Genomic DNA, 24,559 nt, shown 5'->3' with positions numbered 1-24,559 from the left:
TGCTACCATGTTATAATATCATGGGTAAGATTGATTAATGCTTTTATTTTGAAGGCAGATCTCGCATCCGGCTTCTTGCTGCTTAAGTGTAGCTGACTTCACAAATATCAATCCTAGATCTGTTCCCTGTGTTCCTGTGGACTAATACATGCTGTGAGTACTCTTGTCCCGCAGATTTGGGTCTCTATCAGGAATGTTGCCGCAGGCCGGGATACCACAGCCCCCCAATAACCAATCACAGCTCCCCTCGTGCCCTCAACTAGCCGGAATTCCTGCTCTCTTATCTCATTCATCTGTTTTACCGTCACAGCTCAGGGCCTCGACCAACTTTCAGCATTTTAGGAATGCTGATGCGCTGCCTTGCAGACACGCTGGCACTAAAAATAGATATTTACAGGGGCCCGTGGTGCGTTAGCAGTCCTTATCTACAGCTCAGTATCTGGATAATTGTTATTTGTGTGGGAATAACATCAAGATTCACAAGGTTACAGCTCAACACAGTATCAGTTGTTTTAAAATAAAAATAAATAAATAAAAATGATGACAAAGTGTGAAATCAGACCACATTTCTTGCTCTTAGAATAACTTTTATTTATTTAACTTTACAAAGAGGTCTCCACCAAAGCTCTCGGTTACTGAATCTATATTCAAATACAAACAATCTGTGAATAATCTATTCAGACAGTGGGCTAAATGTTTGACAAGGGATGTCAGAAAGTACCAATGGATTCCAGGCGACAACAGCAACAACATTTCTGACACAAAAGTACTTTTTGTGGTTGTCCAAACATTGTATTAACACTCATACTGTATCAGGTCAGAAATGGCAATGATTAAAATGTGCAATCAAACCAACAATGGCAGTCTTTAATAGTCTTTTTTTTTTGGCCTCTGGCGTCAGAGTAGAGGACCACTTGTTGACACCACGGCTATTTGCACGGAGTGATGTCATCACTGACAAAGTCCCCCCTGGCCAGCCGAGGATGACGCTAACAGGATGGCATGACCTGTGGTGGTGAAGATGTAGGGCTGGAATGAGTGGGGAGAAATGCGTCGCTGCTGTAGGGCGCACACACACACACACACACACACACACACAAACTGATAGGCATGTCATTTTGGAATGATGGCAGGGTCATATTTGGAGTTATTCTAGGAGTAGGCCATGATGACTGCTCGTCCCAGGAGGGGGGGGGGACTGGTGAACTCTTCATTAAGAAGAGGCTCTGAAGGGCACCCTGGGTCTTCTTGACACTGCCGTAATGGTAGCATGTAAAGAGAAAATAATGGCAGCAGGATGTGAAGGAAAAGCGCTCTACTTGGCATCGGATATCAGTCTGCTGGCACCAAGCGCAGTGTTATGTTCTGTGTACTCATATGGGTTTCAGCAGACTGCCTATGGGCCTTTTGGTGCTTTCTTGTCAGCTAGGGGCAGGTGCAAAGTTACACAGGCAAACACTGCACTCTAGTGGGGATACGGCATACAAACATAACGACAAGGGGGGGCGTTTAAGAGCTTCGGCACTCACAGAATACAATTGTCAAAGAAAAAACAAACTTTTTTTTTGTGAAAATCTACAGATGCATCATTCATAAGTTAATATAACATCAAATAGTGTCTGTGTAGAGTTCAACAAGAGAAACTGAAGTCGTACAATGGGACAAGAGTTGACAAAAGCCTCTGAGTGATCTGTCTGGATCAGATCTCATCAGGTATCCCCAACAGTGGGAACTGTAATACTGATTGCTGCATGATGCTAAAGTATAATACCACATTTGGTAACATTATAAGCCTGATTTTTTTTTTTTTTTAATAATCAAAGCCAGTGACGTTAAAAAAATCTTAATCAGGAACTGTCAGGTGCTGTGTGTGTTCAGGGTTTTGGAGCCTACAGCACTTGGTGCTAGAAGTGATTCAAATTCTGATTTGCCGTCAAAGCTTTTGGCAGATCAGGTGAAAACTGAGGGACCAGCATCATCAGGATGACTCAAGTGTTCACAGACCGTCTCTGCTACTGTGTATCAGTAGGTGTCCACTCATGTTCTACGTAGTTTGACTTTAAGAGGAGGCAGAGGGAGCATCCGTTCCTCTCAGAGATTGGGTTTTGTCGCTCAGTCGTCATCTGTCTCAGCAGCCCAGCCAGGCTCTCTCCGCTCAGTGTCTAAACCACCTGATGATAAAGTCTTAATCTCAGCAGAATTTCTCTCCTCCATTAAAGGAAGTGAGCAGATTTGAGAATCACAGGTTGCGAGGAATCAAACCTCAGCACTGGTGTGTTACCGTGTACCGTATTTAGATTGGGCGGCGAGGGCGGAGGGGGAGAAGGGTATACTATATTCCTGGCTGTCGGTCAAAAAAATAAAAAAGCTCCTGAAGTCTGAGCCCCCGTCGGCCAGGTAACCCAAAACCTGGAGTGGGGAGTCAGCGTGGGATATGGGGAGAGGAACAATGTGGCTCTTTGTGCGAGCCGGGCAGGGAAAACAAACCGTTTCCCCTGGAAAGAGATCATGTTCAGGCTCCATCTGAGAAGACCACACAAGGCTGATCAGAGCCCTGTCTGCTGTGTAGAGCAATGAGAGGAGGAGGAGGATGAGGAGGCGCATCTGGGCATTTACACATACACACACACGCATAGACACACTTTAGGGCAGACAGGGAGAAGATCTGAGATGCTCCATATCAAGCGCTCGCTGAACACAACAGAAAAAACACGAGCCGGCGATACTCTTTGGTCCAAGACAAAATGTGTGACTGTGCTGTGTTCTTCCCCCCACGTTGACTTGTGATAATATGGCCATCTGGACTGCTTCCTGGGTTGGCACCCTGCTGGTCTACAAGCAGAGCAGCACTCTGGTGGGCTGACAGGCTGAGGGACAGGCTGGAGGGTGTTAGCACTGGCGTTGTCCACAAGAGGGCGTGGCACTGAATCTGGCACCGCCATACAGTGTTAAACAGGGAGTCTGTTCATTAGGTGGGGAGAGAGGGAGAGAAGGAGAGAAGGAGAGGGAGACAGAGCAGTGAGATGTTATAGATTCTGGGCTGATTCTGTGTAATTTCCATTTCTAGGATATCTTATATCAACCCCTCCTGCTCTGGACACTCATTCCTTAATCCACCTATTCTACACCAACCCTGAGAATGAGGCTTTTAGTCGTGTCAACACTCAGATAACTGTCGCACAGGGCACAATCAAAACCAAGAACATCTGGCCTCTTTCTCTCTCACACACTAACACAGACTCCCATTCAAACACACACATATTAAATGTAAACAGACGCACACACACACTCTCATGTAAGGGCCAAACCAGGGTTCTGTACTCCCTCTGTCCCATTGCGTTTTAGTTTCAAACGCTCAGCGAATACCCATGTGGTGGGATCGGATTACATGGGGCTATAAAATATCCCAAATAAAGGCAAGGGAAAACTGAGACGAAAAAACGGGCTGTTTCCTGAGGTGAAATCCTTCACTTGGCTGCTGATTCTGTCAGAGTGGGAGATTTTTTTTTTAAATTAAAAAAAAAAAGACTCTTAGCAGTGGAGACAATAGAACAGGACAGCAGTGTTGGGCTCAGAGCACAGAGGTGGCGAGCTAAAGTCATTCGCATACGGCAGCCAGCTCCCATTACACACAACGGCAGGGCCATAAATCCATCTGCACGACACAAGCAGCACGCTGTGATTTCATATGTATTGGTTACTAAGGGGACGCATGAAACCACAACAAATGACAAAGAGTAAAGTGGGAACTCATTTAGTGAAAGGGAATCTTGTAACTTAGACGCAAAACATCTGGGGGTGTAAGATAAAGGTTCGTGTTGTGCTCTCTCTATCGACAGCCATTATTTTTAAACAGAATTATTACGCTGACAGATGGGCGTTCGGAGAGAAAAGCAGGTCGGTTGAAATCTAAACCGTCTCTGTAATATCAGCAGATTAATCTCAGCACATACAGTAAAACCGTAACGTGATATTGCCGTGGCAAGATACCAGCGGGTGAGGACGGCGGGTGGTGTTACAGCCATTTGGACTACCAATCAGGCAAGTGAAATCAAGAGGCCCTTTGATTGGTCAGAAGTGAGGAGGATTTTCTCCTTGCACTCTTACAACAACATCTGGTTGGCACAGGACAGCGGTGGTGAGTGAAGAGAAGGAAAAGGACTGAAAGGGGAGAGGAGAGTGCTAAAGTCATATGTGGGAGACTAGCCGAAGCCAGAACAGGGTGTCATTGTGACACGCGTAATCGAACCGCTCTGGTTCTGCCCCTGTGTTTTCTAGCGAAGCCCCAGAGCTCTATCACAGCTGAGGGCTGGCTCTCATATTCGCAGCGCCTTGTAGTCTGTCTGACAATCACCTCTGTCTCTACAGTGACCTCAGAGACATGTCTGCGCCGCCTCAGCGTTCAGACTGCGAGAAGCAAGGGTTTGACTTTGGGGTCACACTTGATCAACCTCGCTCGATCTGTCTCTCTGTCTGGGTGTCACATTGGACGATCCATCTTATAACCTCAAGGTCACGGTTTTGATTTAGCAGCAGCCATCTGTCCTTCACCTACTACCTTCTCATACATTGCAAACTACTCTGGATTTCAGCTAATTGGTAGATATGAAGAAATCCTCTCCTTCCCTCGCAAACACACGTTTTCACACATCTTGGCAAAACTGAATCTACAGAACAGGCTGCCATGCAAACAAAGCATTGTGACTGTCAGGTTGTGGTGAAGTGATCGCCTTTCAAAGTGACTCTCACTGCCTGTGCCCTCCACCTCCTTCCCCTGTTGTAACCTTAGAGCCCAGAGGAGTGCCAGGTTACTGGGATTCTCTCTCTTTGGCGCCATGCTGTTTAGTGACCACGCGCATACTGTGAGACCTGTGATTAAGCTCGCTCTGCGTGAGTGTGAGTGTGTGTGCGTGCACATTTTCCAATCCTTAGTCAAATGGCGCTTAAAAATAATTGCTGCTTTTTAATTTAACCAAGACAGAGCACCACGTGGGTGGGGGTTTGCCACACAGAGCTGCGCAGTGTGATTTAGAAAGCTTGTGCAAATACAGTTAGAGTCAACTCGGTACACTCTCAGATGTACCTGACAATCTCTGAAATGCTCTCCCACCCATGTGCTGCTTGTGGCATGTCATCTGCGGATGTATGAGTAAGATAACGAGCTACAGTAGTTCTCTCCTTTCTTCCAACTCAGTCATATCAGATGAAACAGCTAGCGAAAGCAATGCTATCTATACTTTGCCTTGTAACAGAATCTCTCACCTCCATCCTCTACTTATTCTGATCACGGATTCGTAGGCATCGCCTCTTCAGAGCTGGTTCCATGTCTACAGCGCTGGGCATATTAGCAGGGCTCCGCAGGCTGCCCTTGTCCCTGAGTTTGGGCAAGAGCAGCGGGATGGTGGTCCCACCTGTCTTTGGCGCTGTGGGCAGGGCATAGGCATGGTCCTCATCAGGAACATGGGGGTCCTCTCCTACATCCCCGACTACTGCCAAGGGCTCTTCTGACTGACTGACTGGGCCCTCAACCCGCACTGGGCCAACAACAGAGCACTTGTTCTCTTTGATGGCCTCCAGCTCACTGAGCACAGGATCAGGAGGCGGTGCTGGTACTCTCTGGAGCAGGGAGGAGTCCGGGCTGACGGGTGTGGATGAGGAGGACATCCCGTTTGGACTGTGGTCCTGAGATTTCAGGGCAGAGGATGTGGCATCGTACGGAGGGCTGCTGCCTGCAGGGCTGGGCGGGGTGTGTGAAGGTGGAGTGTGGGAGTCCTGGTGGTGGTAGACAGTGTCATGTGATGGGGACTGTTGTATAGGAGGGGTGGGTCTGATGATGTCATGGAGTCCTGATCTGGTACCCTGCCCAGTTCCTGACTCTCCCAGCCCTGATAGGTCCACCACTCCGTTGGCACTGGGCTTCACTTGGGTCCTTTGAAGAACCCGTTGGATGACTTGTCGCTCTGACTGCTGCTGCTGCTTATAGTCTGTCAGCCCCTCTGACCCTGAGGCTGGGCAGGGCGATTCATTGTACTGTGCTCTGGGGGAGGATGCTCCGCTGTGTGGTGTGGATGTCGGGGACGGGAATGGCCTCTCTGATTTAACCCAATCTGTGTTGGGCTCACTTAGTGAGGGGAGACCTTGAGTCAAGGTTCCACCCAATTTGTTGGATACCAATCTGCTGTCCCCTTCAAGAATCCCCGGAGATGGCGGCCTGGTAACCCTGGATCTACCCCTGTCTACCCCCTCTGGCACAGGCTGGATAACACCACTGTGACTTGGAGTTTCTAGGGTTGACTTAGAGGGAACTGGAATAGGGATAGGAATGGGTATGGGGACAGGTAGGGGAACAATGATGGGATAAGGCACCAGGACAGTGGGTTGGGGCAGAAGAGGGCTAAAGGAAGGAATACCATAGTTCATTATTGGAGGCATTGGGACGGGACCTCTTGGCATCATGTTCAGAGGAGGGGAGTGCAAGCCAGGGAAGTAGGCACCTGGGAAGGGATGCATCAGTCCAGGGGGATTCATGGAAGAGGTCGGGGGTTGCAGGTGAGGAGAGTGGGGAGGTCTGTGGATAGGACTTGAGGGGGGGCCTGGGTGTCTGGGAGGGTTGGTAAGGGGGCTTTTCAGGCCCTGAGCATGAAGAGGAGGTCTGATGAAGGGCATGTGGATTTGAGGTACAGGCTGATGTTCCAGAGTGGGACGAGGATGAGGAGGTGGTGGGTGAACGGGAGCAGGATGGGGTGACACCTCCACAGCAGGGGGAGGAGGCTGGATGGGTCTCTCCAGGGTCCTCAGCCCAGAGACAGGGATCTTGGAATTTGATGAGGATGCCTCTGAGGGGGACGACACAGAGGTGGATTCTGCTGATCCATGGATTGGCGTAGGCCCTTTAGGGGAAAGGTTTCTATGACGAGCCTCTGCTGTGCTGCTGCTCCAAGACTCAGGGGTGAGCAGCTTTTGCCCGGCCACGATGGCGTCCGCCCTCCCCTCCTGGCTGGCTCTGCTCGGGCTGGAGCTGGTGAGAGCTGCGCGGGCTTCTCTGTAGAAAACATCCATCTTGTACTGATTGAGACACTTGGTGCTGCAGAACTGGAGTCGCTCCTCGCCAGATCCGAAGTCCAGGTATTCTTTAGTGTGACGGACATGCTTGCACCAATCACATACCTGTGGTACAGGGGAGAGAGACTGTGGAGGGTCACTGACCTGATAGAGTCTAGCTGAAAATGTACAAGTACACAATATTAGGAGTAGGGCTGTCAAAATAACGCATTAATTTTGATTGATTAATCACAGAAAAAAATAACATGTTAAAAAAATTGACGCTGATTAATCACATTCCTTGGTGCCCTTTGACTCGGTGAGTTGTTGAAGGCCACAGTGGCTTTATCACATGATGGAGGCAGACGAGACGATGCTGCTTGGCCCCATGAATGGAACATTTACATTTAAAAAACACCCGGATGGAACTGTTGACAGGAGCACTGTCCTCTGCAGTAAGGAATTTTTGTACTATCAGAGTACTTTGAGCCTGAAATATCACCCCAGCTCAAAGGATTTAGTTAGCACAGCCTCTGATGCTAACGCTAGCAGCTAGCCTCGTCAAGCCACAATTAACCAGGTGTTCAAACTGACTAAGTCTACCTGTGACCGACTAGCTCCCTTGCAAAATGGATCGCACTGGATTGCAGACCAGTTTCAGTGTTAGAGGACATAGGGACACTTACGTCCAAATTTCGTCAGCTTTACAAGGACACATCTGCCAAATTAATTTAAATTGAATTTTTAAAAATACTTTAACAACAAAAATTGCATGTAATTAATGAGATTACTTTTTTTTAATCACTTGACAGCCCTGGTTTGGAGATAAGCTGATGTTATTCCAACATGTTAAAACTACAGTAACTAACTTTTATGAACATAACTCCTTGTCATATTTGCAGAAATTGTCGCAATACTCTGAAAAAAGTGCATGAGACAAAAAAATCATGTCCTTCCTCTTCCTACTGCTTCACTAGACCAGACCACGGGGCACCAAAAACAACCAATCAGGGCAGAGGAGTCTCTAACGTAGCTGTCAATCATGTCAATCATTATGTGTGCTGTCAAACAAGGCAGCTCTGATCAAATATGAAATAATATTTTGTTATTGAATTGCCTAATTCTCACCTAAGATTTTTTTAGAAACATATTTTAGTGTACTGTTTAGCTGTAAATGAGAAAGTTTGTTTGTTTGTGACATCGAACGGACTAACTTTCTCATTTTACAGCTAAACAGTACACTGAAATATGTTTCTGATAACACTTGAGATGAGAGGGAAGCAATGCAGTTACAGAATCTTGATTCATATTTGATCAGCGCTGCCCACTTTGACAGTTTGATTGCAGTTCACAGAGTGATTGATCTGATTGACAGCTACGTTACAGACTCCTTGGTTTTGATCAATTGTTTTCGTTCATGCGTGGCAAGGCCATTAGAAGCGCTACAAGAGTAGGCAGAGGAGTATGACAAAATAGTGACAGTTTTAGCAAATATGACAAAAGTTATTTCTTAAAAGAGTTACTAACTGTGACCTTAAGGTAAGAAGAACACAAACTACATGTTTATAAAGCTATTTACTCCTGTAATGTTATGTATTCATAATAATACCTCAGATTGGAAAACAAAAGATACATTGATAGTGTCCTCTTACTCTGACATTGCTGTTTATCTTCAGCACCAGTCTGGGCGAGTCCTCTGTGTGGGGATGTTGAGGGGATCTCTCACCGTGGAGGTCTTCATCTCTGGCCTGACAGGGGAAAACCGCAGTGTGACACACATGACATGAACCACTGTGAGGCAGTTTGTCAGACCTAAGTTGATGGATTCATTCTCCAATAAATAATGATGTAGCTGCAGTTGATGGAATCATTCTGTGGTCATTAAGCCAAACTTGAGCTTCTTAAATAACAAGTGCAGAAAATAGCTTTCGGATGAATCGCCTTGTCATCAAGGTTAGAAACAGTTTGAACTTCATGCGTGATGGCGCCAAACCGTAAAGGTCAGTACAACAGAGGGAAATCACTGTGTTGTGAAACAGATACGACTCTACAACCGAGCGGGGAGATAATGCAGGTGATGTATTGTCGTATTATTAATGGCCTTGCCAGTATTAATATAGGAAATTCCTCTTGATTCATGTAAGCTGATCTGCTGTGGATCTGAGTGCTCCCCCATCTCTGTAACCCATTGAGTCGTGTTGAGTTACGAAACATGAGGCAGCTGAAGGTAAGGTATGCACTGAAAGTGGACACCTCGCCCCAGGCCTTCTGGCCTTCCTCTCAGACAAGCAGCAACAAGCCAACGGCAATGCTTTCCTCCCCGCCTCCGAAAAACTAGAGGCCTTGTTGCGCGCAGGGTCCGTCCAGCCCTCCTTTTTGTCTCTCTTGTCATGTGAATAAACCAACCACAGTATAAACAACAGCGAGGGCGAAAGGCGATACAGCTGCTTGTCACACAGCACCTCTAAAGAGTGCATATCCATGTCGTAATGGAAGGTGAAAAATCACGGCAATGTGCATCAGAGCGGCTCTTCATAGTTGCAGCTTTCCTGTCCTCCAGACCAAAGCCACTTAATGGCCGGCCCCTCCTCCATTAACGCGAAACTGATACTAAGTGTCCTCTACAAACTTTGACCTCTCTGCCACCATTCCTAAACTGGGTCTTCCATATTAACTAGAAAGTGTGTTCTCAGAGATCCCCGCTTTTCAAATTCCTGTAAATTAATCCATCAGTTATGACCTCACAAGATCAGGGGGATCTGTTTCTCAGGGTCTGTTTACCTGCCAGAAGCCACTTGATGCCTGGGTCTCCTGTTTATGAAGAGTGAAACAAACTCTGTCCATGTAAAGTACTCATACATGTGAGGTATCAGGATTTCCAGTGATGGTGCTACGTATTGAAAACATTTTTTCATTCACCACTTACCTTGTTGCGTTTGAAGTAGGCCCGTCTGCAGGCAGCAAAACACTTCTCACTGCAGAAGCTCTTGAGCTCTGATCCCATACATAGAGAGTAGCGTTTTACACCTTCCTTCTGGCACCAAACACACACTATCTGCACATTCTGTACGTCTTCCACTGTCGGGGAAAAGCAGAAAAAGTTTGAGGTCAGTTAATGCATGCAACTTGCAAAACTTTGACTACCCAGCTTTGCTAAAACAGCCCAGCCCTGAAGAGGTGTGTGCGGCTGTTGGGTTTAGAAGACGACGACTGTTTAAGAGTGAGACCTGTGTTGATAATAGACAAAATAAAAGCATTTTCACTCAGTATTTTTGATCAGGTAAAGCAAAGTTCTTTAATCTCACCAGAATTCAGGAGACATGAGTCAGTTGTGCTCTTCCTCAACCAATTATCTGATCAAGTATATGTTTGAATAATGTCAGCGTGTTGGAGAATCACAGGATCGTGGCCCAGAGCTGGAGGGGCTCCAAACCTCCTGTGGGATATACCCCACTATAAATTAATTAAAGAGGTCTCAGGGCAGTCTAATTTCAGGGAGGCCGCCGCACCACTGTTATTTCTTATTATCTGCAACACTGCTTTGTGTAGTCCGTGGGTATTCGGATCCCGACACAGTTTGAACTGTTTTGACTCTGTACTCTGGCACACTGAAATGAAACAATAACTGAGGTTTAAGAGTTGGCTTTCATTGTACGTTTGACGATTTTACATCAACATGGAGCCAACAGTGTAAGAACTGTAGCCCTTTTTATACTGTGCATACAGCACATTTAAAATATGATTTTTCTTACACAGTCAAAACAATAGAAAATGTCACTGCACATGCCCGGGCCTCAACAGATGGCGAGCGCACTACATGCACACACAAAGGCGTTTATGCTCAGCGCAGTGTTACCTGAAAAACACCATAGACAATACATGCAACAAGCAACGCTTCAGTGCAGAGGAGGAATTGTAATTAGCTGTAAACTCAGATCTCATATCAAATATTCATGGACATACTTTATTGCCTTTACAGCGTGCCTTCAAGGAGAGCAGGCAAATATTTGGAATAACAAGGCTGATACACTGAATATCCTGTACCGGTTTTATTCGGTTGGCGACATATTTTTAAGATTTTCTGGTTTTAGGGCATTTATGTTTCTTTTTATATCTGTTTTATTTAAAAAGGGACAGTGCGCGTTAATTAACATGACTACCTAATTCACATGAATGTGCCAGATTTAGCCATACAGGCTAATTTTCATCTGCAGTCCCTGGCAGGTAGATGGTATATGAGTATATAAGAAAGATATGAGTATATTTAAGTGAAGTGACCATCTTTCTAAAATCCAGAGACATAATGATGGTAAAAAGTAATTCATTATTTTACTTCTTAATTAGGTTTATTTGCTTTTATCATTATTTGTGACACTCACGTTTGAAAAGCCCCACACACATAGCAGCGCCTAATTACAAAAATTCATAGGTGCACAACTAAGCAGTCTGAGAACATGCGTAGCCGTTGCGCTTTATGTCAAGCTAGTCTGCTGTCTCTGTCAAGTAGCTGTCCATTACAGCAGAAAATGGTACATCAAAATAAAAGCTCGATGCTGGAAATTCACTGTACTACAAAATAAAGTGTGTTTTTTACAAAGTTGACACGTTTGCGAGTCACTTGGGTCCATTCAGAGTGGACCCACGACCCACCAGTTGGGAACCACTGCTCTAGAAGGTCACTAAATAAAACAAAAATGATCCTTTTGACTGTCTTCAGGGCCTCCGTGATTGTTCAGGACCCTTGAGGAAACTGCTGAAACTCATATTTGCCCATCCACATTGCTGATCCTGCACTCTGACTTCTCAAATATAACCATAACACAAGTCAGGGGTTATGTGTGCATGTGTGAATCTGGGGTACAGCTACAAGCTAACATCATATCCCTTATTGTGTAGTCCCACAGCTCCACTACCTGCTGATGGCTTTATGAGGGGGACAATGACAGGGGCACTCTTGTGCTCCTTTGGGGTGGTCAGAGATGAACTTGTTGAGGAAGATGAAGGTGAAGAGGAGGGGACACTGGAGGACTCTCTCTCTCCACTCTTCATGGCGAGGACGGAGTGACCAACTTTGGTGTCCATGCTCTTAGGTTTTGGCAATGAGTTCTCTGAAAGACAAACGCAACATGATGCTAATGATTTTTCAGGTAACACAATAGTGTAAATCCACGGTATGCCTCACATGATACTGTAATAATGTAACAAAGCCCCACACTGATTTTCAGTACAGTCGTGCTGAGAAACAATAGATGTATCTGAATGAAAGAAACTCGAGAAGTTGCATCTGCGGTACAGTGTGTCTGGCAAATTTGAACAGTGACACAATGTCTGCACAGAAACCTGCCCAACCTGTTAGCGTAAATCCAAGAAGACTCCGTCCTAACAGCGAACTGTCGACACCTGCCCTCACCTTTTAGCACAGACACATGCTGACGCCTCTCTCTGTAGTTTCTGATCTCGTTGGCCTCCGACTCTCTGAGGTCCACCTTGTCGTAGCCGTACCATCCCAGCAGCTCGTTCATGGTGCTCTCTGCGAACGTCTGCATGAGTAAAAAAAAAAGAGAGGAAAAGAAATCACTGATTAACTCTCTATGTAAAGGGATACGGTAACTGAGCCATAGCCTGCCTGCACATGGGAAATTGTGACCGTACATCTTAGGGGTTGTTAGTGGAACTTTTTATCCTATGTTAAACATAATCAGGCCTTCCTACTCTGAATCAATGCAAGGGATTCTTTCTCAGCCCCAGCCCAGTTGGGGAAATGAATACGGGCACAGTGGAGTACAGTATGACGCTTTTTCCATGATGTATTCGAGTTGTTTACTCTTGCTAAATCTGAGACGGAAAGGTTTAAAACCTAACACCAGTGTGAAATCTATGAATCATCCTTTGTTTATCTCTTTTAATTGGAAAAAAGAGGGAGAAAAGAAAACTGTTCCCCGCAGATGGGATGTGTGGTCCCTCTCTTTTTTTTTATTACAACCAGATGAAAAAAAAAAACACAAAGGTCTCTCTCTTTATCCACCCACCTCTCTCTGTGGCTTTGGGAGGACCGGATTGGAGGAGAAACCTGATCCGGAACGGGCAGAAATCAGAGCGGGACACCCTACACCACAGCGAGGTCCCACGGTTCTCGGAAATGCCCCACTCCTCTCCCTTCTTCTCCCTCCAGTGTCCACCACTCTCTCTTTTCCCCACTTTCCCTGTCCCTCCCCTTGCCTCTCTTTCTCCCCTCTGCCCCCCTCCCTCACCTCCCATCTTCACCATCCTCCCCTCCACCCCAGCACCTTCCAGCCCTGACACCCGACACAGCGCTGCCTCTCAGGTTTCACCCTTTTCCAGCACAGCCAGTCTGCTGTGGTGGTGTTGTAGTGCTGTAGTACTGACTGCACATTCTTTCCCCTGCTTTCCTCACTCCGACCTCTGCTCTGCTCTAGGGCCTCAAAGAAATGGATCTCTCCCTTGCTTGCTCACTTTCTGCTGTGTGTGTGCGTCTGAGAGAGTGTGTGGGTGAGTGCAAGCAGTGGTATCATATCCAGCTAAATATGCCTAACGATGATTAAAGTTAAGTATCCGGTGTCTGGTGCTGCGCTCGGGTCTGACGTGGAGGGAGTAGGTCCGAATGTGGTGTTGAAACAGATGTATTACAGAGACAACACAAGGCCGGACCTCAGCTGAGCTCGAAATCAGTTTTCCTGCCTTCCTGTCTGTCGTTTTTTTTCTCACTGTCTTCCTTTTGCACATCTCTATGATTTCACTTTACGTCTTATCTAGGTATCCTCTCCTATATCCATACAGCTCAGTGTCACTTAGTCTTTCCGTTTGCTTGTTAACGAAAGCCGGGCAATTTTTTTTTTCACCCACCCCTCCACTTCCCACAATGTTGTTTTTGTTTCTTTTTGGCAGTTCAGACAAACATCTGCTTTGTGAGAGTGACAAGCCATATCCCAAACCACAGAGAGAGTTGCAGCCAAAGGCAACAAACCGGGGCCGACCCTGAGATTCAGCCCAGGCAGGCTCACATCAAGCGGGGATAGCGTTTCACATGTTTTGATTAAAATTAGTTAAGTTGTAACACTACACCTCCCCTGGATATCAAACGCTACAATCCAAACCACTTACACAAAAAGAGCACATTTCCTCTCTCACGAAAAGGCCAGAATTTCCCTCCTCCACCACCTCCCCCCTCCCAAAGAAACTTGCTTGTCTTTTTAGATTTCTGAGCTCCTGCTTGAAGGAGCTTCGGATATCCCTTTACCACCACAGTCAACACTCTCAAATAGCCAGTGTCCAAACCCAAACAAAGCAGACAATCCATGGATTAGTTTCCATGCAGTAATAGGCTTTTAATGGGAGGAGGGAATCATGTCTGTTACTGTGATTTAACTGTAACTGTCCTTTAAAGTAAGCAACAAGAGGAGACATTCCTAAAACACATGTCCTATCTCTGGAAATGAACTTTAATTTGGTGTGTAATTCAAAAAGTGTGATATTGCTGTAGTGTTTTTCCCATGGTGAGGCTGAGGTATTCTATTTAAAGCATATAAATGCCCTCTCTCTTTGGGAAGGCATAAGGGCAAGCCTCTGTGGTACAGCAAGTGTGCGCACTGCGAGAGCGGGGAAGAAGTGACGCACATCTGGATCTCCGCTGGACATTACGGTGTGCGCGTCCGGCCACAGCTGGGCTGACATGGCGTCCCGAGTACAGGCAAAGGCCAACCTACTCTTATCCGCTGCGAACATCTATAATTAAAACGTCCTGTGTGTGTCTGTGTGTGTGACATTTCGGAGTTTATATTTATAAGATATGTTTATTATGATTCCTTGATTGTCCTCCGAGGGGTGCAAACTTTGAAGATGGCAGTGATTTCTCTCAACGTGCAACCAAAGTGTCTTCATGACGTATGTTTGCTTACTTTAAAGACATAAGGAGAGTATTGAGTGAAAACAAACACAGTTACGTGCGTGATTATTCCCAGCATTGATCTGTGCGCAGTTGACTCTCTGCCTCTCTGAGCTCAGGAGGAAGACGTGCGCGTACAGAAGTTATCTCTCGGCCATGAACGCATCTCACTTGATAAAAACTAATCTAGCGGTGACACACAAACTCACTCTCACCTTCATCTCCTGGTTGATCTCCCTCTTCACGGGGTGCGCAGGTTTCCTGCTGCGTTTATTTTCCGGTGGTCTCCCTTTCTCCATCTCTGGCATAGTCCTGGTGTGGCTGGATCCGATCCGGATCAGTGTTGGGTGTCAGCTGGAGGGGTTTTTCAGCGGAGTAGCTCAGAGTGAAAGCTGTCACTCCCGGTGACAGCGGCTGTCATTCCCGGACGTCTGAGTCCCTCATCTGGGGCTTCGCACCATTCGAGTCCACTGAACATGCGTGCGCTCCGGGCTGGAGGCTCCGCCGCTGAACAATCCTCACCCTCTCTTCTCCGACACTGTCAAGTATCTGCAGGTAACAAAGACAAAGCTTCCGGTTGGGACTTTCAAAGTAAATTGTTAATTACGGCTAAACGTAACTGCGTAAAAGAGAAAACCAAAGTGGGCCCAATAATCTACCACTCCACTACAGAACTCTGTTAGTGGCACTTAGTGCTGCCCCCGCGACCCGGCCCTGGATAAGCGGATGAAAATGGATGGATGGATGGATGGATGGATGGAGAAAGTGGACATATGATTTTGATATAGTGGCTCCTACTCAATGACAACGTGTAGTTAGTAAAAATATTTGTACATACATAAGTTTGAGAATGAAGGTAATGACGTAATATGTGTGTACAGATATGTGTCTGCAAAGATATGTAAAGTAGTTGTATATGTTTTTACATCTGTGTGTGTGTGTATATATATATGTATGCGTCAGTATATCTATGTGTGTATATGTATATATGTTTGCATATATGAGTGAAAGTTAGTAGATTTTTGGAGGAAAACAACCTCCCTCTAGTGAATAAAATAGATAACAACAAATGGTTTTGGCCCTATGCTTTGGACTTTTAATGGAATTGCACTGTCATTGCTTATTGTATGGTCATGTGTGGACTGATTTCTTAAATATAAGGACACAAATCAACCCACCCAACGGGGAAACAAATAAAAGGTACAGAAATGGACTGGAATGAAACAACTCCACAACTTAACCCCTTCTCTTTTTATATTTCATTCTATAACACATATAAGTCAATAAAAGTTAAAGTTAAAAACTAAAAACTAAATGAAGATACATAAAGGTCTTATGGTCAATTTGCATCAAAACTTTGGAGACAAAAACATTGTAAATGCGAGCAATATTTCCTGTTAATTAATGTCCAGTAGAATATAAACAGCATTGTCTGTTGCCACAAAGGTGTCTGAGATTTATGGCACTTTATCTGTTTTAATGTTATTTGAATGTTGAAAAATGCATAATAATGCAAATGCAATCACGACATAGAAGAAAAGGCATAAATAGTATAAACACAACTGGTTGAGACTCATTTGCTCTGCTCAAAGGTGTATAAAGAACAATCGCAGCACCATCTCTTTTATTTAGTACTAGATTGCTTAATATTAAGCTCATATTGTATGCTAGGTTACACAAGAAACATGTGCTGCACATCTTACAAATAATTATTTGCACCTGAATACAATTTGAAGGCTCTGGGACCTTCTTTGGACGCCAATACGTTTTCTGCTTTTATTATGAAAACAAAGTCGCCTAGCTTCCGGTCTAATATGCCCTCTTTCTGTCTACCTTGACGCTACCCTCTCGGATAGGGTAGGGAGGGCCCTGTGATTTGATGTAACCCAACACCTGGCGCCCACCCCTCCCAAATCTCAACAGATACATTTCATAAGGAATGCAAAGACTGTATTTTATCTGAGGGGGACACAGTACAAACACTGTCTGTATACTCTTGTCTTAAAATAAAGAGATGAAAAGAACGCCGTGAGTTAAATGATACCATGGCAGAATGTATGGGGCTTTCTCAAATGGCATCTGTTTGATCAGTGTGTCTGTTTGTGAGCCATGATGTGTGTGTGTATATGTGCACGCGGCATAAAAAACACCTGAAACGTCCACATTTGGCCCCTGAGCCACCCCTTGCCCTAGGAAAAGTACCACACACGCCTGAGGGCAGGATTTATGTTCACATATGAGGGAGGTGTGTGTCCTGTGTCTGTGCACGTAAATATTTGTCCCATGGTTATTCTTGATGGGAGAGGCCAGAGGATTTATTACAATATGATGTTTCCAGGCTGGTGATGAAAAGATGGAGAGGATAGAGTTACATTCAGCAACACAAACATCAACGTCATGTCAGAGTTGTTGAAGTTGGAAAACTCTGATTATTATTTGACCACTATTTACTGCTAAATTTGTTTTTATTCTAAACATCCCTATTTTACCTAACATCAGGTTATTACTACTACTTACTGTGATGGATTTAAGTCATAAAGTTGGTCATGTCATTACCAATCATGCAGGTAAACAGGGCTCTGCTGCATCCTGAAATCTCTCTCTAGCAGAACTTTCACTTGGACACTAAACCCCATGCAGAGAGACAGACAGGTAGACAGACAGGCGGGACGTGAAGGCTGTTTCACAGCCCCTCTCCTCCCTGTCTCCAGCCGTCCTCAGTCTGCTCTGGTTGGAGGAATCCAGGGACCACGGCTCGTGTAAACAGAAACCTGATCCAGTGCGCGGGGCTTGGGTTTCGCCCCTTCGTACACCCACTGATGATACCCGATCCGGCCCGGCTTTGGGAACAGGGCTTATCTGATGCCTCACAAAAGGCCCCTCTCTCCGGCTTTCCATAACAGCGCACATCTGGTGCCTCTGCAGGGAGCGCTGTCCCTTCAGGTTCCTCTGGGGGGTGAAGGAGGGGATAAGACCGTCTCACTGTTCCCTCAGAAATCCACTTACACAAATGATAGAGGACTACAGACAGTATTTATAGGTCTAAAGTTACAATCCCCAACATCTGGTCTGAATCATAAAAATTGGCCACTTTGTGTATCATTACTTGCATTATTGTCCATGGATACATGATTACAGTGAAAATACCCTGTCAATTTAGAAGATGATTGAAAATGTTGTAGTCTGGTCCTCAGCATTAAGAGAGGGATACTCTGTGTGATCCACTGCGGTTTAAGGTAATGTGTTTCCACCATAAGGGGGCGTTGTCCACCCATTGGTTTTGCATAGTTGTGTCAGTGAATATAGCCTGGTGTTTTCCCTGCATCAAATTACATACAAATACAGTCATGATGAGGGCATCTGTGTTTCTGCCTCAGTGACCAAATAAACTGACCTGAGGCATATGAAACATTCGCATTTGATTAACAACTTTGACATTTAAATTTATTTCCTAAACTCACGTCCTGATATGTTATCTATCATGAGCGGGTAAAGCTATACAGGATACGAATATGTAATAAATAAAACTTACCACTGACTACACAAATTACACATGCAACATATGAGCATACTTGAATATTGGGGATGATGTGTCCCCACCATTATAGGCTACATTACAAGTACTGCTTTGTTGCTGAACTGTAGTTGCACCCCCTCCTCTCTATTGTGTTGCCACAGTTTGTGTATTTGTGTACATTTACTTCTGTCGTTATAATCAGGTGCCGATATAAACATCCTAAATATAAAAATAAAATGTTACTACATGTGACAAACAGAGATTAGTTGTTGCGAAATATTTCACACCCACTGAGTGTTAACACTTGTGCTAACTGGACCAACTGACAAAGCTAACGTTAGCTTTAGCTTGCTAATATATAAAATGTTTTGGGTGAAGAGTTAATTTAAGAAGGTGATATTAAATACGCTTGACATATCTGGCCTGAAAAATTGATAATGCTGTTTCATAACAATGTGAATCTTTAGTTTTTCAATAAGCCGTATATTTCACGAAAATGACACATGTAATGCTAATATGCTAATGCATATAAACATCAGTTAGCTTAGCATAAATGGGATAATTCCTCTCCAAACTCATGGTGAACTGTATGTATAATACTTACTCTGAAAAAAAATCGTACCTTTTCATGTTTGCAGACAATTAAAACCAAGTAATATCGGGCATTTAGAAAGCTACATCGTTTGTGTCTTTTCGTATGTTATGCTAGCTTGTGAACAGTGACTTCCTGTTTACATAAGTGGTTGCTCTTGATTGGACGGTCCACAGGTGTCTCCTAGCAACCAATTTACACATTCTTTCAGTCTTTACTACCTCAAGAGTTCAAACTTAGTAACGGGCAGTGTTGGGAAGGTCACTTTTGAAATATAATTAGGCTACCCTGTTAAAAAAGTAATAAGTAGGCCTATTATAACTATTTTAATTACTAAATCAAAGTAATGTAACTGATTACATCTGACTACTGTTTTTGACAGGGCCGTAGTCATTGAGTCAGCAATGGAGGGGGCAAAATCTGCCAGGTGGTCTAGTGGTCCCCACACTCAGTCAACAACACAGTCATAGCCTATGACATTCTTGTTTTCAACTTTTTAATATATTTGAAAGTAACGAATTAAAGAGACAGTACAGTGTTTGACATTGATTGTACCTATACACAGCAGTCAAGCAGCACCACTTGGACAAACCACACGCAGGACTACAGTAGCCTACACTGTAATACTAGAACCAGTAGCAATAAAAATGGCAATTTGTTAAGTTTATTTATGATTATGGCACATTTGCTAATAATGTAATTCGGACGATGGTGCATGGTTGCCTGTCATAGCAATTCATATACATATACATTTATATATAAATGTCTTTAAGTGAGGAAAAAAGATGAAAAATGTCTAGAGATTGTTATGGATATATGAGAAGAGAAAAGCAGTTACAAAACAGCAGTTTAATGTTCTTTTAATTCAATTCAATGCAGTTCAATTACTGTGGTAATAATTTAAACCTTGATAAAGATTAATGGACATTTTAATTGATTTCCGGTGTTTTCTGAACATTTGTACCAATGTTCATGGATTCAATGCAAGCTTTTTGTTCCATACTAATCCCTTCCTGCAAAACTTATTCGTTTTTTTTTGTTTTTTGTTTTTTTTTTTTAACTTATCAGGTCTACGTTTAGCATCTGGTATTTATCATTAAGTGTATTTGCTCATGTGAAGTCTAGGCAGTGCCAGAGCTAGCACATTCAGCGTTCACATGTTCACAGCATTCACATTTGACAACACAAAGCAAGTTTTCTTAAATGTATAATTTAATATAGTGAGTTCATCAGTGAGAACTGATGTAACTGAATTTTGTGAGTTGAAATAGTGTCAAATTATAGGTTTGTTTGACAAGAGAAGGCAAGTCATTTCAACTCCAAGCATCAAGTTGAGCTTATATAACTTATCTTTCTGAGATGAAATAAAGCTTTTCTTGAAATTGAGTTTACTCACATTTTTAAGGCAGCAATTGAACTTAAGTTTTCAAATTAAACCGACTTAATAATTTCTACAGTGTGGGTACCCTGGGTCAGGGCCACTCACTGGGTGGGCACAGTTATAGAACAACAGAGTATTAAATATCTGGCAAAATATACAGATATACAAGATAGAAGTGTTTCGAGGAGCAAAAGCAAAAAACATTTTTTAAGCATCTTTTATAACTTTTTATAGAGGAGCAGTTTTTTTTGCCAGGTGGACAAAGCCATCCCATAATGTGACACCCCTAAATGATACCAAAAATTGATTTTGCAAGTGATAAATTTAGGAGAATGACGATCTGCTGGACTACTTTTACCTTTAATGGGTTCATTACTATATCAGGTCAATTCCAGTGCTGAACACTGGGTGTCGCTGTTGCCACACTTATAGCCTCGGCGTGAGCTCCTGCTCAACAGGTTGTGTTAACTTAACTTTGCCATTTCTTCCATCGTTCATTCGATCTATGTGACTTTCTTGCCAATACAAGTCGAAGTGAAGCAACGGAGTTTTACCGGTAGAAGCAGCTATTGACATCTCAATAATAAGAAACCAAATGACAGCCTGGGAGCCAAGCAGCCCACGAATCATTATCACCATGGCAACATAACGGTGGGAGCAGAGTGCAGGTGGTGGTACCCAGTCCGCCTTCCTCTGTCACTATGATGATAAAAATGGAGTCTTCATCACACGGACTCGTGTCATCGATCAAGACGTGTTGACATATGGTAAAAAAAAAAAAAAAAAAAGTGGATAAAATGTGACTGCTACGGAGCATGCGCAGCTCAGCTCACTTCGCAAACGTGTTTTAAAGCCTTCAGCGGAATACAACGAGCCCAAAGTGTGTCATTATTTCCATGATTGACGCTCCTGCGCTCAAACCTCTGTCCATTGATAGCCTATGTTGCATTTCTGTGTAACTGTTATTTCCACCCTGTCCGGGTCTGTTAGGATCCTATAGCTGACGTCACAGACCTGTAGCTGGTATAAAAAGCTCCGTCTGATGCAGCGTCCACATTAGAGAGAAGCAGCGTCTGTGGGCAGTCTCCTCCACCTGGCCAAATTACTGCAAAAAAAAAAAAAAAAAAAAATGTCTAAAATGACGATCGTTCAGCTGGGAGTGATTGTGTTCGCCATATGTTTATCAACACAGGTATGATTATGAATATATTCTGGATGCTTTAATCTGATTGTGTTCATTTGGTAGTGATGCGGGGGGGCTTTTTTTATTTAATATATTTTGAATACAGATGGAAATGAACTGTGTGCTGCAGGGTTACTCGACTTTAATGATGTTTCCAGTCTGGGTTTACACTGTAATACTCGCTTGCTGTGATGGTCTGGATTACAGGCTAGACTTGAAGCTCTCTTGGGAAATTAATATGATCCTCAATTCTAGTCTGTCGATTTCTAAATTGGTGTGTGTCTTTATTAATTACACTTCATCCCCAGTCCTGATAATTTTTCACATTTATCTTCAGCTCTTGATTAGCGTACACTCCAGCGAATTAATGATTCAGGTGCAGTGTATTGTGTACCTGTACAAAGGCTGGGAGGGAATCTAAAGTTTCTTTTCGGTGTGTGTGTGTGTGGGGGCTATAAGAAACCTGACACGCAGGCGCAGAAACTTGGGTCTCGCTTATCTTTTTTTTTTGCTTTTTCTTTGCTGTTAGGAAGTATATTATCAGCTAAACGAGTAGGCAGAAATAACTGTGGTAAAGATTAATGGATTTTAATTGATTTCCAGTGTTCTGTAATAATTTGCACCACTGTTTCTGAGCTCAGTGCATGCTTTAAGTTTTATTCTGTACTAATCACTTCCTGCAAAACTTATCAGGTATTTTTTTTTAACTTATCAGGTCAGGTATTTATCATTAAGTGTATTTTGTCGAAGCAGTGCTGGACCTAGCACATTCAGCACCCTGGGCAAGCTTCCCCCGGCACCCTGAAAAAAAAATCTTTTATATTTATTGTATTTTTTACAAACAAGAAGAAGAAGAGCAAAGGAGAAATCGACACAAAATAACTTAGTTAACAAGCAATTAAAATAAATAACTGATAACTAGCCTACAGAGTGACACTTAGCATTAGCATTAGGGCTCTGGTTTGGATCATTTTCAAAAAAATTTGAATTTCATTTTAATTTTGAAAGATGAAATGAAATAAAATATGGTGGTGGTGGTGTTGGGGTGGGGACGGGGATCATTCTGGGTGGTGCCCTGGTGCCTTAGGTGAGTGGTTATGTCGTCTATAGGGAGATCCGCCATTGCATCTAAGTTATGTTGGACTTCTTATTTTTCAAAATTCTTTAAAATAAAATAAAATACAGATAAATAAAATAAAACAAACTAAAAAATAAATAAAATAAGATAAAATAAAACGAACTAAAAAAAAAAATAAAATAAGATAAAATAAAACAAACTAAAAAAATAAATAAAAGAGAATAAAATAAAATAAAACAAACTAAAAATAAATAAAATAAAGTGATCACAAATCTCAATTTGCCTCAGAGGGCTTTACGACATACAACATCACTCTGTCCTTTGGACCCTCACAGCAGATATGGAAAAACTCCCCCCAAAAAACCCTTTAATGAAAAAAAATAAATAAAAAAATATTGCCCCCATTCTGGGTGGCACCCTAGGTGGCCACCTCTATCATCTGCAGCCGCTGTGTCTAAGTTCAGCACTGAAGCACAGGCTTTATCACAGAATACTTTGAAAGTTTGAAACCCTCCTCATCCTTCCATCCTCCTTTCCTCCCTCTTACAGGTGGTGTCCCAGAACAGCACAGACGCCACAGCAGGGGGAAACTCCACCTCTAACCCCAACGCCACCACCATGGCCACAGACATGCACAGCATTTCGGCCAACACCACCAAGCCCGCCGGAGCAGGCGTCTCGCTGCACGCAGGCGCCATCTCTTTCCTGATCCCCATCATCATGGCAGCCTCTCTGCTGCAGCGCTACTGTTGAAGCCCTGGACCCCACAGTCCCCCACACCCCCCACCCCTCATCATCCCACCCAGTCCAACCTCACTCTTCTCCCCTTCACTGCACTGCACAGAGACCACAAGACTAACATGGATGGACTCCACAACCTTTGTTGTCCTCCTTAAGTAATGATAAAACAAATATCTATAATTCAAGACATTTCTTTCAATAAAGGGGGTTTAACCTTCAGCTGGAGATTATCACCACGAACCCCTCAGGCCCTTTGCATGGAATCAAAAGGAATGGCGGTTCACCCAGCTTCCCTTTTGGCTTTGCGTTTCCATAGTCACGCCATCACATTTTGGAGATGCTCAGGGCTGCGGTTGTCATGTCACGTGTCTTGATTGAAATGCGGACCACTTGAGTGTACAGAGTTCTTTCTGTGGCTTCAAATCCACCTGGCAATCTATATCAGAATGGTTTTTGTCTGTTAAGTGAAGTTTGGCACAAACAGTAGGAGGGTTTTAAAAAGACAAAACAAAAGCGTGAGCCAGATGACATTTTTAGTTGGGTTCTTTCATCATTTGGCTCCTCTGTCTTTTTATTAGAAATGTCAAAGAGATGTATGTAGCAAATCAGTTGCCACAAAACTTGTGTCAGTTTTGCCTTGTGATTTTTAAAGAGTTGTGGTCTTTTACAATGAGGGTTTGATTGACACCTTTCCCCCCTCCCTTCACCCATAGGTTAGACCCAGGAAATGGCTGTATGTGTAACCATATGGGACGGGTTAATGTTAGATTTATATTTCCCCTTTATAGTTTATATTTTGTATAAATTGAAACGTTGTACTGTTTATTAGTTTGGGTATAAGATAATGGAAGAAATGACAATGTACAATAAATTATGAAAAACGACGACAGCTGTAATTGTTTCTTTGATTTTTGTTTAACTTTTGGTTAAGAATGTTTGTCTTTCCTTTGAGAGCAGCACTTAAACCAATATTTTACTAATGCTGTTTAATCTCTGATAATCTTGTTCTTCCGTCCTCCGAATTTGCATGGATCTCAGTCCATGAAAATCATCCCGATACAGTCGATTTAAAGGGCATGGTGATGTTGTGCTCATCATTACTGAGCTGCCAGGCAGTCTAGAC

At 43.7% G+C, this 24,559-nt stretch overlaps 1 protein-coding gene and 1 long non-coding RNA gene across 3 annotated transcripts; one reads left to right on the top strand and one right to left on the bottom strand.

The window, feature by feature from the left end:
* Window positions 1-566: 566 nt before the first annotated feature.
* LOC117270927 (sine oculis-binding protein homolog) lies at window positions 567-15,497 on the bottom strand. Of its 2 annotated transcripts, none has more exons than XM_033648939.2 (7): window positions 15,160-15,497; window positions 12,452-12,581; window positions 11,955-12,149; window positions 9,968-10,119; window positions 8,694-8,789; window positions 5,263-7,188; window positions 567-2,961 (listed from the first exon to the last, which is right to left on the bottom strand). In XM_033648939.2, the coding sequence occupies exons 1-6, from the start codon at window positions 15,250-15,252 to the stop codon at window positions 5,272-5,274; spliced, it is 2,583 nt and encodes an 860-aa protein (XP_033504830.1). In that variant the 5' UTR covers window positions 15,253-15,497; the 3' UTR covers window positions 567-2,961; window positions 5,263-5,271. The 2 variants fall into 2 exon arrangements, with proteins under 2 accessions (XP_033504830.1, XP_033504831.1); XM_033648940.2 differs by having other exon boundaries at window positions 5,263-7,167.
* A 5,981-nt stretch (window positions 15,498-21,478) lies between these two features.
* LOC144466535 (uncharacterized) lies at window positions 21,479-24,321 on the top strand. Its single transcript, XR_013493148.1, has 2 exons — window positions 21,479-21,626; window positions 23,245-24,321. It is a non-coding gene; the product is annotated as an uncharacterized LOC144466535 (long non-coding RNA).
* The last annotated feature ends 238 nt before the right edge of the window (window positions 24,322-24,559 follow it).

Source organism: Epinephelus lanceolatus, chromosome 13, assembly GCF_041903045.1.
Source record: "Epinephelus lanceolatus isolate andai-2023 chromosome 13, ASM4190304v1, whole genome shotgun sequence".
Taxonomy (NCBI): Eukaryota; Metazoa; Chordata; class Actinopteri; order Perciformes; family Serranidae; genus Epinephelus; species Epinephelus lanceolatus.
Note: the sequence above shows the minus strand (reverse complement) of the source record. Positions and strands in the feature narration are given on the sequence as shown.

Bases quoted from the DNA above. Each gene is read 5' to 3' on its own strand.
- LOC117270927 (XM_033648939.2), bottom strand. From the start codon at position 15,252: ATGCCAGAGATGGAGAAAGGGAGACCACCGGAAAATAAACGCAGCAGG. The intron at 12,582-15,159 runs GTGAGAGTGAGT...TTACTCATGCAG, and splicing joins AGATCAACCAGGAGATGAAG to ACGTTCGCAGAGAGCACCAT. The intron at 8,790-9,967 runs GTAAGTGGTGAA...TTCCCCTGTCAG, and splicing joins CCTACTTCAAACGCAACAAG to GCCAGAGATGAAGACCTCCA.